Source organism: Mizuhopecten yessoensis, unplaced genomic scaffold (genome assembly GCF_002113885.1).
Source record: "Mizuhopecten yessoensis strain PY_sf001 unplaced genomic scaffold, ASM211388v2 scaffold10765, whole genome shotgun sequence".
In the NCBI taxonomy this organism is placed as follows: domain Eukaryota; kingdom Metazoa; phylum Mollusca; class Bivalvia; order Pectinida; family Pectinidae; genus Mizuhopecten; species Mizuhopecten yessoensis.
The window spans coordinates 298756-317859 of NW_018408710.1; the positions used below are offsets into that span (position 1 = coordinate 298756).

The 19104-nt window shown below is 36.3% G+C and overlaps 1 protein-coding gene across 4 annotated transcripts in view; it reads right to left on the bottom strand.

Annotated features, from left to right (window-relative positions):
* Positions 1–18415, bottom strand: part of LOC110462259 (ankyrin repeat domain-containing protein 26-like) — an 84824-nt gene extending 66409 nt beyond the window's left edge. Inside the window, exons 1-11 of one of the 4 annotated variants that reach the window (XM_021516157.1) lie at positions 18107–18415; positions 12915–13029; positions 8033–8206; positions 7473–7582; positions 6932–7026; positions 6270–6488; positions 5179–5288; positions 4584–4607; positions 2436–2480; positions 822–906; positions 258–296 (exon numbers count right to left, since the gene is read on the bottom strand). In XM_021516157.1, coding sequence (XP_021371832.1) covers positions 258–296; positions 822–906; positions 2436–2480; positions 4584–4607; positions 5179–5288; positions 6270–6488; positions 6932–7026; positions 7473–7582; positions 8033–8206; positions 12915–13029; positions 18107–18327 — 1237 coding nt within the window. In that variant the 5' untranslated portion in view covers positions 18328–18415. The remainder of the gene's footprint in view (positions 1–257; positions 297–821; positions 907–2435; positions 2481–4583; positions 4608–5178; positions 5289–6269; positions 6489–6931; positions 7027–7472; positions 7583–8032; positions 8207–12914; positions 13030–18106) is intronic. The other 3 variants (XM_021516159.1, XM_021516158.1, XM_021516160.1) reach the window with 3 other exon arrangements.
* Between the last annotated feature and the right edge of the window lie 689 nt (positions 18416–19104).

Genomic DNA, 19104 nt, shown 5'->3' on the forward strand with positions numbered 1-19104 from the left:
TTTGATTTTGCTGTCAACCCTAGCCTCCTCACAAATTTTAAAATGCACAATATAAATAATTCACAGCTAAATATTAAATGGACAAGTTGATGGTTATAATGTACCAACACTTTATCAAAGTGATCCCTAAATTTCAGTGACAGATGTGAGTCTAGAAATAGATAGTCCATGTGTTTTACAGGTCAAACACAGGGACATGAGTACTAGTCTAGGAGGGAACACCCAGAACTGTGGCACCACTTCAAGGGAGGTAATACCTGCATACAAACTTGACTGTTTTAGACAGGAACGTAGTTCTATTGAGAGTGATGAAACAAGGAACATTACATATAAAACAGAGTGTCATTAACAACAGACATATGGATACGCATTACAGATTAACAGCAGTGTCAAGCTAAAACTCATACAGACTTACAACAGACACACAAACATACACCATACACAAACCACAGTGTATTACCAGACATGTCACAGATTTACAATAGATGTATACAAGAATGCATTGAAATGTCATGCCTCTAGTATAAAACAGTTTGTGGTTATTTTTGCTTTTATTGGATTCAATAGCATGTCCATACCAAATCCATTCTACGACCCAATCCTAGGCACAAACATGCAGTCCTGTCATCCAAGTGTTGTCTATTTCTTATTTTAAAAAAATTGCTTTTCACACAAAAAATGTTTTCAATGAAATGAACAGAAAACATATTTACATGTCAAATACCATTCACACAACAAATGTACTGAATGAAGTAGATATAGAGCTAGTTTTGATATGTGTAGACATAGAGTTAAGCTTTCCAGACTATCGGCCAACCTACCATCCTCCCCTCCACCATCATCGCTGACATTGTCCGGTGGTACGGACTTAGTCAAAGCCTGAGCCAGGTTTATCTTGGGCAGATCCTGAAACGGCAACATAAATTTTAGTTTACAAAATCCTTAATTCAACCTAATTACATCTGAAATAACCTCCCAACATATAATCCTGTAGGACAATAGAATCGTATAGGAAAACTCCAGAGAAGCTGAAACATTGCTGCAATAAAAGGATTCACTTCCAAACTAACTTTATTAAAACAACGTAAAGTATCAATTAAATTAAGATTGTTTTAAAGTGCATTGTGTATTTTATACCTTTTCTTTCCCTATACTATACAAGTACATCTTTTAATTTGTATGGCGTTATCTGCATAAACAAAAATAAGTTACCTATTTTTTAAGAATCTAGATAAATTAAGTCACCTTTTTTAAGTATCTAGATCAAATTATGATCGTAGATTTGTCATTTATATTCAATTTAGTGAAAGATTTCAGTTCGACTATAATTTGGCTGATATCTGGAGATGGTCGAGCAGGATACATAAAGACAAGCTTTAAACACTCACTTCTAATAAAAACTACAATGTATCAACTTAAACATATTTATACTTAAAAAACGGTTATCTACATAAACCGTTGAAAAGCATTATGAGTATCAGTTAAGTGCTGCTAAATAAAGACATACCCCCTGGTACTGTACGTAGGAGCATTGATTGAGTGTCGGAAATCAGAAACCAATCTTTGTATGAATAAATTTAAAGGTACAATGAGAACTGGTACCTAGATTTTGTTTTACCATATTTCTTTTTTCTTTAATGGCTATGGTCACAATTCATGGCTTAACTGTCAGACAGATCTTTTGTTCAATCTTCTGTTAAGCTTCATGATTTACCAGACCCTACATTTAATCTAACTACTGTACGTACCCTGGTAAGTGCAGAGTAAAAACAAATCTATCACAATCAATGAAAATAGAGATAGTATATCAAAGAAAAGTAAAAAAGAGATTCATTTGTAAAAGTGAGGAGTCAGTTTACAATAAATGTATCACAACAAAAGATAATACTGATAAGCTGAGATTTAAAAGCTGAAACACAGATCAAATTCTGAAGCACAGCCAGTCAGCTGAAGATATCGATGCAGAGCACATTTTTTTAAGTTGTTTTAAGAGAACCTTATCTCCAAATACAATGAGAGAGCTGGGGGCAACACATTGACAGAACCCCCGCCCCCAAGTGACGTTGACCCTTGACTTATCAACTGTCTGAAAACCTGAAGTGTCCTCTTAATTCCCTAGGACAATCAACATTTCAGGGTTTATCATTCATTTTGAAGTTGGCATCCAGACAAGTCATGATCAGTTGTTCTGTGAAAATCTTTTCAGTAACAGTGACCTTGATCTTTGTAAATGTAAACAGACGGACAGACATCCTGCATGATTTGCTATATATTCACACACACACACCCCACCTACCCCTCATTTATTCCAAGGGGGTCAACACAAATAAATTTCATGTTTGAGCTAAGATACTGAGATTTGTATACATCACAACAGCCATCTTAGGGGTGGCACTACAAGTATTACATAAACACAGCACGCAATGTTAAGTCACCTGCTCCATGTCAGAGTCAGCATCTAGGTCAGAATCATCCCTGTCCTACATAGATAACAGATTGTATAGACAGGCTACGGCTTATATGAATTACTCCTGCAAACACTCAATCATCTCAATCACTTTATCATTTATATATTGCTTGGAAAGGATTCTGCCTTAAACAATAAACATACGTGAATTAATCCTGGTCGAGTTATGAATGTTTATGAATGTAATTTATTTGTGAAATTGAAGGTAACTACCAAACCACTAGACTGGCCACCAGCCCCTAAGTTTTTATGAAGAATTTCTCGACTGCATTTTACTACTAGCTTATCTCCCCCTAGTTTAGAACCTAGAATCAGACATCCAAGTGATCAAAATTATTAGAGTTATTTTTTTTCTCAATTATTCAATATTCTAGAGACGGTGGCCAGTCTACCAAACCACATATGTACTGAAAATCTATAAATCTTTAACAATAGATTTTGGTTTATATTTCACACACCAATGTTATAGTGTGATATTAACATAATTAATGATATAACAGGTATAATGGTCATAAACACTTGCTCTCTTTATTGTATGCAATTACCCACAATTCATGGGAACTGTTATAATATTAATATGCTATAAATGCATATATGCATCTTAATTGTACCAGGAGTACCAGAACACTGTGTCCAGGCTTAGATATCAATAAACCAAAGACATCTTAATTGTACCAGGAGTACCAGAACACAGTGTCCAGGCTTAGATATCAATAATACCAAAGACATCTTAATTGTACCAGGAGTACTAGAACACAGTGTCCAGGCTTAGATATCAATAATACCAAAGACATGTTTTGATAACACAGCAACAACTGATTACATAAATAGGCACTTCAAGGTATCTACAGGTAACTGATTAACACAGATTTACTAGCATACCATAATATATTAACAATTAGCTATATGTATCGTGATTTAATGTTTTTGTAATACAAGTCACATAGTCTGTTGCATATTGTTTCAATTTTCCAAACATGTGTATCGGAACTCGACTGAGTAAATTGTCGGCGACCAGGTAGCTCAACTGGTAGAGCATCGGTCTAGAGTTCGGAGAGTCGCGGGTTCAAACCCTGGACTGAGCGTGCATTTTTTCGCTCCTGATACACACGGATAAACATGTATGTCTAATGCTTTAATTTGTATGTAGATGTTACAAGTGTTACATATATATATATATATATGTGGATGCTGCAGGTGTACAGATATATACAGATGATAATAGGTGTGACAGGTGTTGATGATGATAGGTGTGACACAAATGTTTCACAATTTGTATTTCCATGTTATATGGTGACACAAATGATTAAATTAAAACAGATGGTAAAGACTAGCACCTTTTTAGTGCCAAACAATCATTACAAAACCTAGCTAATACCTGGTACGTATATATACATGTACTATAACTAGGCAGCACATCTGTATTAGTTTCAATCAAACTTAGCCTAGGTTAAAGCAAATGATTATATGGAGAATGTCTTCAACTATGTAAATACATTATCAGCTCAGTACATTGCTATGAAAGAGAGTAATCATTTGTTAGCACTAGAGACTTTCACAACAATGTACAACTTGCTATTAAAAACCATAACATTACATCATAGGATTGAAAAATAATCCTCAATTATGGCTTCTGCGAACATCTTTGTCCTTAAATTTCAATATTCCTTTGAAATGTTCATATCATGATCATGTGACATACCATCACCAGTGATCATGTGACACAAATCCACCTATAGTCATGTGATGCAACACCACCTGTGATCATGTGACACAACATCATCTGAGAATATATGAAAACTCTATATAGTGATCATGTGACAGTAACACCAGTGATCATGGGATACAACACCACCAGTGATCATGTGACACAACATCATCTGTGATGAAAACTCTATATAGTGATCATGTGACATTACCACCAGTGATCATGTGACACGATATCACCTGTGATCATGTAATGAAGTGACAGGCACAACAGGAATAAATTCTGAAAAGGAAATGTGTTTGTGTGTGAATAAGGGTTAGTGAAAATGAAATCCTCTGACAAACCATGTAGAAAGCTAGCAAACACAGATCTCTGGCAATGTTACACCAGCCACAGAATATAACTTACTAGTTTCCGCTGGCCCGCCAATCCCTGCTCGGAAAATAAACCAATGTGCCTTATTTAACCTCTTATTCAACATGTTTTTTTCTTTTCTTTATACAAACACTTAAATGGAATGTAGGATTTCAATGGAAGTGATTGATGTCAAATATTATATACAATGTACATTTATGTTCCTAACTTCTAACATTTCAGCTCATTCATCTCTTGTTAAATTCTCAGTTCATAATACAATGTCTGGAATCTCCACTTTGCCTGACAAATGACAATTAACTTCGAAAATATACAAACTTCTTTGACATATTGATCTATATTGTTTTCATACACCAGTAAGAAAAAGGTTCACAAATTGCCTTCAACTTAGTTCCTCTGTTCCTGGGTCACCATACAGACATCCAGACAACTAGCTTTGTGGGTCATCCCAGACTTGATTAGGAGCTTCTCCATAAATAATTACCTTGGGGGCACATTTTCTGTTCTCAAGATTCAAGTGTAAATGGCTATATATAATGAATCGTGTAAACTGTACCTTGTAAAGCCTTGATAGGACCTGTCAAATACTCACCTTGTAAAGCCTTGATAGGACCTGTCAAACACTCACCTTGCCTTTCTTGTCCCCTACAGACAGGCTCATGTCTGTGTCGTCTCCCCACGAGTGATCAAAGTCTCCACCAGTCGACAGCTTGCTAACGTCCTCATCTCCCGATTCATCTACAACCAAATTGTACGTTTATAGTTATACAATGCCTTAAACTTAAAAGAAAAGATCTACAACCAAGTAGTTTGTTTACATTATAAGTTATACTCAAAAGAACAAAAACTCCCCCACAGTCAATATAAACCTGCGATGATAACATCTTTGCATAGACAATGGTGAATTTAACAAAGGTTATTTTAAAAGAAATGATTTTTTGAAAAGGTTGATGTTTTGAGTTCATGATAGTGCCAATCATAGCTCAAACACAGAGGGTGTTGGATTTCAACAAGTTACAAGAGCCTGAGTGATATTCCACCAGTTACAATCTGAATGTGCTTCTACCAGTTCAAGTCTGACATCTAACCAGTTCACACCTGAATGACCTCACCACCATTTCAAAACTGAGTGACCTCCCACTAGTTCATGCCCGAGTGACCACGCCACCAGTGACACAGGATGAGTGACCGCATCACCAGTTCAAATGAGTGACAAGGCTATTTCATTTATAGTGACTACACCACCTGTTCACATTTAAGTGACAATGCTAGTTCATGCTTGAGTGATCGCACCACCAGTTGATTTCTGAGTGACATCTTCATCTAGCTAGTTAATGCATGAGTAACCCCCAACCAGATACAAGATAAGTGACCACACCACCCGAGTGACAATACCAGTTCATGTCTGAGTGACGTACCACTCACAAGTTTGCATCTTGAGCTGACCACTCTACACTTTGTCATAGTGTGTGTATGGAGATCATAAAACATTCCCTTGCTTTGATTACTGTGAGTTGGGATCATCACAAACTTACCCTGTGTTAATACTTAATGAATTACACACACTAATAGATACTCCACTGATTCCTGACCCCAGCATAGAGTCTATAGTATTGATCCAACCACACTGCATACCTCTAACACCAGATTTGCTTAGAGCTAAGCATTTTAAAATTAAAACTTGACACATCTGATGAAAGGCCAATCAGCCCTACGTACCATCAGACTGTTGCTGTATTGGTAGTCCAAAGTCGGGGGTGATTGTGTTGTCACGCGGTGTGGGCGTGGCACTCGTGGGTAAGCCCATGGATGAGCGCGGGGTAGTGTTGGTGCTGCTGGCCCCGCTAACAGATCGACGTAACTTCACGTTATAGTCTCGGATCAACTGAGAACATCCGTGCTGGGCAGTCATCATTGCGATGTCTTCTGCTGTGAAACCTGTCAAGAGTAAAACCACACAATACAGTAACCTTATTTCTTTTTGAAGTTTTAACAATTAATTGAATTTAACAAAATAATTCAATGTGTAAATAATAGGCAACAATTAATTATCACTAAAAAATATTAACTAATTTAAGCAAATTAATATAAAGCCTGATGAAAAAAACTTACAACTAAATACAAATGTTTTGACAGATTATAGAAAAACTGACTTTTCATTCAACTCACTTCTCATAAAGATTGGTTAAATAACTAACCTAAGGGTTGACTGATCACACAAAGTTTATCCTCTCAGCACCGTTAGTTGTATGCAAATTACATTGACAGATGATCCTAACGCATCTTTAGTTAGATGCAATCTCTGCTGAAGTACCCTTATTGCATTTATGCTTGCCGCCTGATAAAACTTGTTAATTAATGTTCAGCAAGAGAATGCATACCTTTGGTGTCTTTGATCATGGTGTTGGCGTTACACTGGAGGAGAAGCTGGACAGCAGTTACAGATCCCTCATAGCTGGCCAGCATCAGGGGAGTTCTGTCAAAGCATAACAGCTAAATCAGGAAGCCACAAAACAAGGATAACCAGACAAGCTTTGGGAGGTTTCAGGCTTTTAATACACATTTTTGAAATAACAATTCACACATAGTGATGAGAGTTTGTGAAGACTTGTTTGTGGAATTATTCTGAATGGTTTTCTGGCAAGATGTAAATGTTCATGCTCCTTGTCCAAGACATTCAAATAATTACTCACTCAGGATTTAGTACACATAACTTTCCTTGGGTTTCATTTAATAACCCCTGTGAAACCTTCACTTATCAGTACCGTCCTCATATGACCCTGGCTGTTGCGTTGACATTAAACCACAAACAATCATTTCTCAGCAGCTGCCAGATTTAATCATTGCAAAAAGGCAAGTCAGTGGAATTACCACATTTGCAAAAGATGCTGTACAGTACCAGGTATGTGGTGCTATACCTACCTGCCATTGATGTCCGACACATCTACAGAAGCCTTGCTGTCAAACAGTAGTATCCTTATAATCTCTGGCTTCTTGCCCTTACATGCGATGTGTAGTGGTGTACAGCCCTCCTGTGGACAAAACAGAAGACTCATTAGTACCTATGTAGATATGTCTTTATAGAGCTTTGCATCCTCATAACAACTAAACTCATAAAATAGTGCTTACAGATGATGGGGCCACTTTTAAATCCTTCTGATCTGAAACGTCCTTACCTGGAAGGATGTTATGGTAATGACATTCTATTTGGTCACATTATACCGATAATGGGTTATTTTGTTTCATCTTTTATTTTTACAGCAAAAGGGACAGTGTTCATTCAAAAGAAGAAAGCCAAAAAAAACATTTTTCATATTGTTATTTTGTATGATTTAAGAACTTCACTACAAATCAGTTAAGATGGCAAAAGTCAAACCCGTAAACCATTATAATAAACTCTTAGCTGAACTAATTTTAATACTCAGTCAGTCTGAAAATGCTGAATTCTGAAGAATTTATTATTTTTGAAGGAAAGATCAAACCTTGTTCTTTTTGTCGATAGTTCCACCATTGCGGAGGAGCACCTTGACGATGTTGGTGTAGCCATTGCGGACAGCAATATGGAGGCTTGTGTCACCGTCACGGTCTGTAGCATCCACGTCGCCACGGTGCTCCAGTAGCAGCATCACACATTCCTCTCGGTTACACTCCACCGCCTTCAGACAAACAATGATAAGGACATCAATAGCGACACCAAACAATGTCTTTGTCAGCAGAGACAAACAAAAATAAAGGCTTTGTAAGTACGTACAATAAATGTTGGCCTGGTACAATTAATATGAAATGTTTTCATTGTCACATAGAGATAGATATAAATTTGGAATTTTTTTTCTCTCCAGATTTTAAGACAATTTGGGACTTTTTCAGCAAAGACACACAATGATACAGAACTTTGGCAGTAGGACAAACCAACCATGGACTTTGTAAGTAGGACAAACAAACCATGGACTTTGTCAGTAGGACAAACAAACCATGGACTTTGCCAGTAGAACAATCAAACCATGGACTTTGTCAGTAGGACAAACAAACCATGGACTTTGTAAGTAGGACAAACAAACCATGGACTTTGTCAGTAGGACAATCAAACCATGGACTTTGTCAGTAGGACAAACAAACCATGGACTTTGTCAGTAGGACAAACAAGAACTGGAAACTTTGTTAGTGGTGATAAATTAGTGTATATAACAGCATAGAGCGAAAAAATCATTTGGGATTTTGTTAGAAGGGTCAGTAGGAACGAAAAATTTCTCTTTGTAGACATTTTTCAGTTAAAACAAACAAAACCTGAGGAATGCATGTGAGCATAAGATCAAAAGATTTGTCGGGACAAAGAGATAAAAAAACAATTGGGAATTTTGTCAGCAAGAACAATAAATTATTACTTTGTCTGACATGTAGTGCAGACGTTGCTAAATTTAAGAAAGACAAACAGTGTCAGTTTTGACAACAAAATAAAATTGGGACTTTGTCATGAATCTGAATAAACAATGACTGGGGACAAATTTAAATATTTAGTCAGTAAAAGATACTGACAATGTCTGGATGTTTTAGGAAATGACAAACAATAATGTCATTAGGACAAATAATGAATGGGGACAGATTTTTATGCTTAGTCATCTAGCAACAACTACTGTACATCTGTCATACAAACATCAGTAAAGAATCTAGAAATTCAGTGAAAAAAAAGGGATGCTGTAAATATATTTTTACATACATGTCTGATTGATACACACATATTGTATCTTGTTTTTTGGCCCTATGTTGATACATTTTAAATGAGTCATAATATATTGTAGTGTTTTCAAGTAATAAATACTGGGTACCCAGTAATGGGCAAGTTTGGTTGGTTGGTAGCTGCATTGTATTGTATTAGAAATAAACATTTACTTTTAAATAAATTTTAATTTCATGTCAATTATCAGATTTAAAATGTTTTTATGAAAAGAAATATTCCTGAGAATTATTTTCAAAAATATAAAAGTGCTCTAAAAAAAGGAAATATTAAGATATTTATTTTTAGTTGTAAATGTTAATGTACATACAAGTTGTGCCCTAATTTTTATGAAATTAATGACATACAATCTTTTACTGCAATAGTTGAAAATATCCCTTATGGAATCAATACAGGGTATTCTGATTAAATGTGAGAACATAGAAGACAAGTCGAAAACAACAAACGGTTCTATAGACCTTATCAGATACAATGGCATGGACCAAGATCAATATTATTCTTAATTAAGACTTGAAAACAACTCCTCATGCCGGGCAGCAGATGGTCTGATTGTGAAGACATATTGATCTGTAGATCACAGATGTAGCAGGGGATGTTGTGGTACTAAGGTGATTCTGAGCCATAATTAACAGGTAGCGTGTGTGCCATTTTACATCTTAAGGTAGTTTTACGTAGTCACGGATACATCTCTCTAACAAAGAACTTTTCAAAACCAACCTTCCACATTGTCTTCAAACGATGCTGATTCATGACAAATGTACTTGCTGTGTTAATCTTACTGGTGTTTTCATGTACAGTAGTTAACACAGGTTTACCTGTAATCAGCAGTGAACAATACTGTAATCGGGTTTTAGATATGCAAGTGCTGCCATTCTAGCCAATTGGTTTTGCTGCTATCATGTAATATTCATCCAGCATTTGTATTTTTCTTTTTTCAATATGATTATATAGTGACTCCCCGTTTCTAAGTTCCGTACAAGTTTTTCATCCTTTTCAATTAAATTGGCATTGCAACATTAATTTAATGTTATTACAGTATAGATCACAGAAACAGATGCTTTACACACAAAAATAAACAAGAGGCCCAATGGGCTTGAATCGCTCACCTGGTATTAATCTCACACTTGTAATCTTAAACGTGGACTAAAATTCGGTAGCCCTTCATCCCAGACTGTTAATGGCCAAATATCATCACCCTTGGCCTTTTGCTAATTGAGAAGTCGTTCAAATTTTTTTTAACATATTTGACCCCTGTGACATTGGATATACTTTAAGGTCATTCATTTGAACAAACTTGGTAGCCCTTCATCCTAGCATGCTACTTGACAAATATCATAACCCTAGGCCTCTTGGTTATTAAGAAGAGGTTGTATAAAGGTTTCAAACATATTTGACCCCTGTGACCTTGAATATAAGTTAAGGTCATTCATTTGAACAAACTTGGTAGCCCTTCATCCCAGCATGTTACTTGCCAAATATCATAAACCTAGGACTCTTAGTTATTTAGAAGAAGTTGTATAAAGGTTTCAAACATGTTTGACCCCTGTGACCTTAAATATTTGTCAAAGTCATTTATTTGAACAAACTTGGTAGCCCTTCATCCCAGCATGCTACTGGAAAAATATAATCACCATAGGCCTTTTGGTTATTGAGAAGAAGTTTTTCAAAGGTTTTTAACATATTTGACCCCTGTGACCTTGAATATAAGTAAAGGTCATTCATTTGAACAAACTTGGTAGACCTTTATCCCAGCATGCTACTTGCCAAATATCATCATCCTATGCCTCTTGGTTATTCAGGAACAGTTGTTTAAAGGTTTTAATCATATTTGACCCCTGTGACCTTGAATATTTGTCAAAGTCATTCATTTGAACAAACTTGGTAGCCCTTCATCCCAGCATGCTACTGGCAAAATATCATTATCCTAGGACTTGTGGTTATTGAGAGGAAGTTGTTTCAAGGTTTTAAACATATTTGAACCCTGTGACCTGGAATATCAGTCAAGGTCATTCATTTGAACAAACTTGGTAGCCCTTCATTCCAGCATGTTACTTGCCAAATATCATTATCCTAGGCCTCTTAGTTATTCAGAGGTAGTTGAATAAAGGTTTTTTAAGACAATTGACCCCTGTGATCTTGAAAATGGATGAAGGCCATTCTTTTGAACAAACTTGGTAGCCCTTTATCCAAGCATGCTACTGGCCAAATATCATAACCCTGGGCGTTTTGGTTATTCAGAAGAAGTTTTTTAAAGTTTTTCACATATTTGACCCCTGTGACCTTGAAAATAGGTGAAGGTCATTTATTTGAACAAATTTTTTAGCCCTTCATCCCAGTTTGCTTCTGGCCAAATACCATCACCCTAGGCCTTGCGATTATTAAGCGCACCATGCCATAAGCTCACTTGGCCCTTCGGGCCAGGTGAGCTAAAAATATGATACAGGTCTTCATCAACAAATATATATGTCTTAGTGTCTTGGACAGATCATATCAAAGTTATAAGCAGGGCAGTTTCTCAGGCAATTTTGGGGCAAAAATAAGGTCCAGTTCCCAATGGAAAATGTGCTATCTTTCATATTTTTGTTTAATTTGCCAATCTTGTTTGGGTTTTTTTTCAATAATTTTTTTTCTTGTATTGAGATGGCTATGAATGCAATATGTCATAACTTAATGTAATATTAGAATTATGTCTTAGTGTTCTAGTGATATTTTGTAAAGAAATTATCTAAATAGGGCCATACAGCTTACTTTGAATATTTTTTAAAACAAGAATTCCACGGGAGGGGATGTGTCACTGAAAGCTGAAACTCGACAGAAAACCCCGTAATATGCGTCGTACAATATTGCTTCTAGCATAACTTTACAAAATTTGAAAGGAATTGATTAAAAAATAAAAAAAGTTCTTGCATTTACTACATAATGCCCTTATTTGGCAGTAAAAGGGACATAACTCCACCAAAAATAAACGTAAACTTCTGAAAAGCAAATTTTTTCGAGTTATATTGATATGCAATATGTGTACCAAGTTTGAGTTTAATCTACCCAAGAGAACTAAAGTTATCGCACAGAACCCTTGATTCAGATGATGCCACCGACGCCGCCGACTGTAATACCTGTATATGTCGCCTCGCGTTGCAGGCAACACAACAAGTGGTAATCTTTTGTGACATGTCAGCATGACACACATTGAGCAGATACATCTATGACTTTTTCACAATTGACACCAGGGGCCTAGATTCCCCAATTCACCCAGAAAAAGCCCTGACAAGTACATATATCACATGAAGACACCATGAACAGAAACATATACATATTTCCCATCAAGCAGATGAAATGGACATGTGTTGGATATATATGAGAAACAACAACGTGGTCCAAGAGAATTGGAGACAAGTTGTCCATCCAGTATATGGTGTAGTCCCAGAGATTTTTAATGATGAATATCCATGCGTCTTGGAGAAATATGAAAATATGGAACCCAGAAACTGTGGCTGCAGATGTAAAAATACAGTAAAGGCCCTTCATGTTCCTCGGCCTAAAAAGACTTAAATCTATAGATCTATAAAGACACACATATATATTAAGTGAGGAAGAACAGTCCAGGAGAGCTACACTACAGTGTATACATGTACCTTGATGAGCGGGGTTTTAGTGTCGTTGTCGCCTATGTTGGTCTTGGCATGCCATTCGAGCAATTCCTGTACTACACCAGAGTGCCCCTGTGCACATGCCAAATGGAGAGCAGTCCTGAAAATACAAACAAGTTCACATTATCTAGATCTAAGCATACTATATAAGCCTCAGTCACACATTCAGGATTTTTACTGCCGTCCTTGATAGGATCAAAATTTGTCAAAAGTCTGGTCAAGATCCTGTGGTTCGTGGCATACAATCCACAAATTTATAAAAACATTTATTTAACCACGACAACAATCAGATATTGTTCAGGAAGCGTCCTGATTCTCCCGTTCTCCATCCGAATCTGATCCGATTTGTATCTTGTTTCATATATTTTAGTTTTATATATAATATTTTAAGATAATACAATGTTTTATTACTGACGATAATTCAAATCATGTAGGTTCATTAGTATTTGAGCGTCCGGAGAGCTTGTAGGAAGGGGATGCCCAATCACATGCTCCTTGGACTGCTCCAAAAACCTGTGATATTCTGTTTAATATTTTTAGTAATATATGTATGTTGTACTGTAATATGTATGTCAACTGTCATGTTACATGTGATGTCTATGATCTATTTCCTGAAATAAACATTAACTGTCCCGACAGCGTCTGGATTCTCCCAAATGCGATCAGACAGATATCAGACAGTGACCGGACAGTGAACCGACGCATTCGGCAAGATATGGACACAATCTGGACTCAATCGACAATAAGCAGAAAAGAACAATTTCTCCAAATCATGCCCGTTCATCATGACAGCGTCCCGATCCACAGGACAGTGTTACGATTTTGATCCGATACAGCAGAATCTGTCACGACATAGTCACGATTGTAATCCGACTAGACAAAATCGGCTGAGTTTCCCGAATGTTACGGGACGCGCCTAACTGTCGGGAGTGCTTGGCCGACCTCTCCGGACCATCCTGATCCGTAGGACTCTGTTACGAACGTATACGACTGCATTCAGACAATGATAGGACATTCCAGATCATTGAGGATAGTAATTCTATTTTTTCGCTTTTCGTGTTGTAGCGCTGTCTGATCTCAAACGAGAGCCATAATTGGAACTGTGTAAACACCGCATTACAAAGAAACAAAGTTCCTGTTAGCATTGTAGTTGGAAGTTGTGTTTATGTCACTTTAAACCATCCACAATCCCAGGGTACAATCATACTTACGCTTAAAATAAGTCTGTGGATGTTTTAAAGATGATATAAAACCTGTTGTCATGACTACAGAGTTATGCAATGATAAGTGAGTACACCTATGCAACATGTTTGTGTAGAACTCCCCTGTATTATCATCCAATTGCAGACAACAGACATACAATTCAGATAACATTAACAACATAGAAGACCAGATGATAGTAAAAATATTTACCAAAAAATATCACTCTTTTTACAAATATTTGCAGAGTGATTGTAATGTGATTTATTGGGTCTTTAATTTGTGTGTATTTCATAATTTATTCAAACTTTTCCTCAAACCTTTAAACTCGCAATAGACACACTGAATCGCTAAAATGAAAACTTCTGCACTTGTTTTATTAATTCATTTCATAAGAAAGGGAAATAATAGATATTCTTGATATTTACATTGTGAAATTCATTACATGTATATCTTAACTCCTAAGACGTTTTTCTTCATTTTTTACTGTCCTTACAATTACCAGAACAAACTGCCTTTTCTCAGTATAGATTTGTATCCTAATAATGCAAAAATTATTGTTTCCCGAACAGAAACTACCTGTTGATCACAAAGACTTCACCTACAATAGAAATATGAAGTGGCAGTGGACACAATTGTCCTATAGGTGCTATATACGATAGAAACGATAGCCAAAAACACTTGTGGCATTATATTCAATTCAGAAAAATCAATAAATCAAGAGAATGTTCCATATTTTTTGTGTGTCTACATTCTTATAGATCTATTTTTTGTTTAGTTGTCTATTCAAACTTTACCATAACTTTACGTTTCAATTATATTGTTCTCTCCAAAGGTTAATTTTAGAACACTAAATGGGCCATACAAACCCAAAAACAAATATCCAATATATCATTATATGGGTTCCTCAATTAACAGGCAGACAAATGGCTGCATACCAACAGCCTTTTGATAGTCGGTAATCTCTGTGCATTGAGATTGATCAGCAAGGTGTGTAAACACACGCATGGATTGGAAAAGCTATTGGGCTTCAAATTCCATTACACCTGGTTCCACACACAGGTAATACACAACTCGGTCAAGTATTTAATCTAACACCAGTATGTAACATTTCAGTAAATGCTCTGAATACCATTTTAAGATTTATCGGGTGCTATACACTCCCAGTCACATGCCCAGGTAATGGTGTATTACTATCAACTTAATGAAACCACTATCCCAAGCCTATCATACTGCAGAAGATTTGAATGTTTGGCATTTAAATCACGTGTTAAGTGTTGATATTGCTAAACACCAATTCACAACACTCAAACTACTTGATAATTTACTTGGGTTGGATTGAATTTGATAAACTTCCTTCTTGATTGTACAATACACAACCTGATCTTCACGTCAGATAAAACATGCACATGACAATGCTAATTACTTGTTGTTCTAGCAAAATCTATTAATAATTCTAGATTATAAATAACATTTCAAATTCATTACAAATAGTACCGGTATAAGAAAACCTCAAACAAATTTCCATTCATAGACATTACTTTTTTATTGATCTGCATTTCATGGTAGTTTGGAATTCATAAACATCATATATGGGAAATGGTAATGGAAATGGGACTCGAACCCGCGACCCTTGACTATCCAGCCCGATCGATGCTCTACCGCCGAGTTAAAGGTTAATTACCTACAGCTGACGCTTGTAAGGCAAACCTTATCAATGCAAATTTTTTACATATATATATATACAAAAATCGTTGATGAAGATTCAAATCCCATTATTCACAAAAACTTGATCGATTAATTTATATACATAAATATGTAGTAGGACAAGGAATAGTGATAAAGATAGTGCCGTTGCTGGGGCTCGAACCCACAACCCTTGGCTATCCAGCCCAATGCTCTACTGCTGTGAGTTAAAGGAAAATTCCCTACAGCTGATGCTTGTAAGACAACCTAATCATTGCACATCTTTTACACTATTTCCTCTTTTATCAAACACCAAACCAGGTTCTTTGACTCCCCGTCAAGGATTCTCCTACTTTGAACGGAGAGGGTCAACGGCACCAGTTTGTAGTAGGACAAGGAATGGCGAAATAGAAAGTGCCCACGCTGGGACTCGAACCTGCGACCCTTGGCTATCCAGCCCGATCGATGCTCTACCGCTAAGTTAAAGGTAAATTTCCTACAGCTGACGCTTGTATGGCAAACCTTATCAATGCACATTTTTTACATATATATACAAAAATCATTGATGAAGATTCAAATTCCAAATTATCTTGTTGTGAAGTTGAATTAACAATGAACGATCTGTGCATTTCCTGGTTGTTAACAAAATAGCAGAAAAAAAGATGGTTCAAAAATTGATATTGGGTATATATATGGTAGAGTAGATGTAGAGTAACATTTATTTTACCCAGGGTTTGACACTAACTTTTTCTGCTTGGTAGTCCACAGGACTAGTTGAATAGATTATTTACTAGTCCTTCGTCATTGTAACTAGTCCAAGATTTCCTGATAGCAGCATCTAACATCAAAAGCAATCGACTGTAGGGGACTTAAAATAATTACTGCCGTTAAAATATGGTGAAGTTTCAGGAAAATTTTGACAATGATCATGCAATATATATTATTATTGTTCAATATATATTAATAAGCTGTTATCTAAATTTTAACAAGAAATATTCTTATTTTATAATTATATTTTTCACAAGTCAAAAGGACCAGTTAGGTTAGGTGATTCACTAGTCCTTGCTGAAATCTACTACCCGTAGTACTAGTCCAGGACTACCAGCCTAGTGTTTTTGTCAAGTAATTGTCCAACCTTGAATATCATTCTACATTGGGAGATTGAGATACAAAGGGTATGATCAGTAGGTTCAGTTGTGATACATCATATTGTATCAATTTAAAAGCTATATTAGTACTGTTCTGTAATGTTTATCAAAATATTCCTGTGTTTCGAAGTAATAGTGGAAATCATTTGTCTTGTCAGCAGTTTAAGTCAGGGGTGGAATTACAGGTTGACCCAGTAAGATCTGATCAGCCAATCATAGTGTTGGCACATGCACTGTCGTGGGGATACGACAGTACGTAGGAATAAGGTGCGCCAATTTTCTAGCGCATCGGTTGCAGTAACATGCACATAATTCTGGTCATGGAAGGTTTATATAGGAGACTTTATCCAGCCACATGGACACTGTCGTTAAAGCCTTCCAAGAGGTTTTATTATCTCACCTGGACACGTAAATTTCTTACAAATTAAGACATTTCGAAACTCAAATTTCACAGTCACAGAAGGACATATCCATGGGGCAGTACGTATACTCAAAGTTACACCAGTACTCCGACCAACCCTTAGATTGGAGCCTCAGCAGTTTCCACAAAGGTCTCACAGAGTGTCAAACCTGGCACCTGTTTTGCTGATGTAGTATAGAGAAGACATGTCCCTGTTAGATGTAAACAAATTGTATTTCCACACCATATGGATGCCTCGATCAAGAAAAAAATCCAGTAACATTCTATGATAACCAGTATTTATTAATCGATTATTTATGCTTTCCATAACTTATTGATGTTTTCCTATACACACATGATAATAAAACACCAAGAATGCCGCCTACCGTACTGTTACTGATCAATATTTACTCAATCATGCATGACTGGAATGTGAGCGATGTCAGCAGTGTTTACATATTTTAAATGCAAAATCTACATTTATAAAAGTAATATTCATCTTGTCATAAACATTTCGAATAGTCTACTTCTACTAAATATGCAGTGCATGCACATGGAAATTTTGTAAACAAAAACATAAGGACGATCATATAAGCATACCTGTCAGGTCATGTCTGAATGATTCGAGGAGCTGTCAGTGTCTAACCTAGAAATGTTGATATTCCACAGAAAGTATGAACATAGAAACAAATAAATTTACTATTACATACAATGCTTAACGAATGGAAGTAAAAAGCTCATACCTATTTTCCTTATCAGGAGCACTGGAGTCTTTTTTCACATATTGCTTCACTTTCGCTATGTCCCCTGTCCATGCTGCCTTGTGTAGTTTTGGTAAATCCTTTTCACGAACATCATATCCAAGCTCTGGTATCGGTTGAGCACCAGCACCTAAACTTGGGGATCCAGGCGGAGCAGCTTCTCTGCTTGGAGTTTTTGTTATTTTCTTGAAAAACTTCTTCATTGTTGGTAACTAATAACGCTATCGACTGTTACTTGTTCGAACATCCGCCATGGTTTGACAGCCTCGGTTTGATACGGGCAGGTATGATACAAGGGAAATAACTCCTTCTGGTAAAAAAGTTTCACACGCAATATTTGTCAAGTTATTTGTATATGATATTAATTGAGACATAAACATGAATACGTGATTGTAGAAGTAATCTTTTATCTAGTTATTTATAACAAACAACAACAGGGCTTTATACAATGGTTATAAATACTCACTTACGCTGTTTATTGTTTGCTATGTTTTCAACTTTTAGGCCTATCAGAGACCGCTTTATACGTCTCTGGGGCTATTGAGATTATTTTTTTACCTCTGCATTCATAAAAACGTGTATAAAATTGATCATTTCTATAGCATCTGACTGTCATCAGAAAAAAGTCAAGACTTCAGTCCGAAATATTTTTCGGTGTCTGGATTTATACCTACTCAGAGACTTACTTTCTGACCTACTGGAATCCTTTTGAACCACAATATTTCTCAATAGTTACCGATCAGGTTTGAAATCTTTCAGCTGACAATGTACAATGAAGTTTATCAATTGATAATTTAAAAAGAAGGATTACTGTAGAGAGGGGAACTCCAATCCAGAGAGGGACACGCGACGTCATAAAGAGTAGTCAGGTACGTAGCTGCATTTAAAAATAATAATGGCAAGTGAGCTCGACCCCCGCCCCCGGTTTCTGTCATACTGTACAGTGAGGAGAGAACGGTTGGTGACATTTGATGATCATG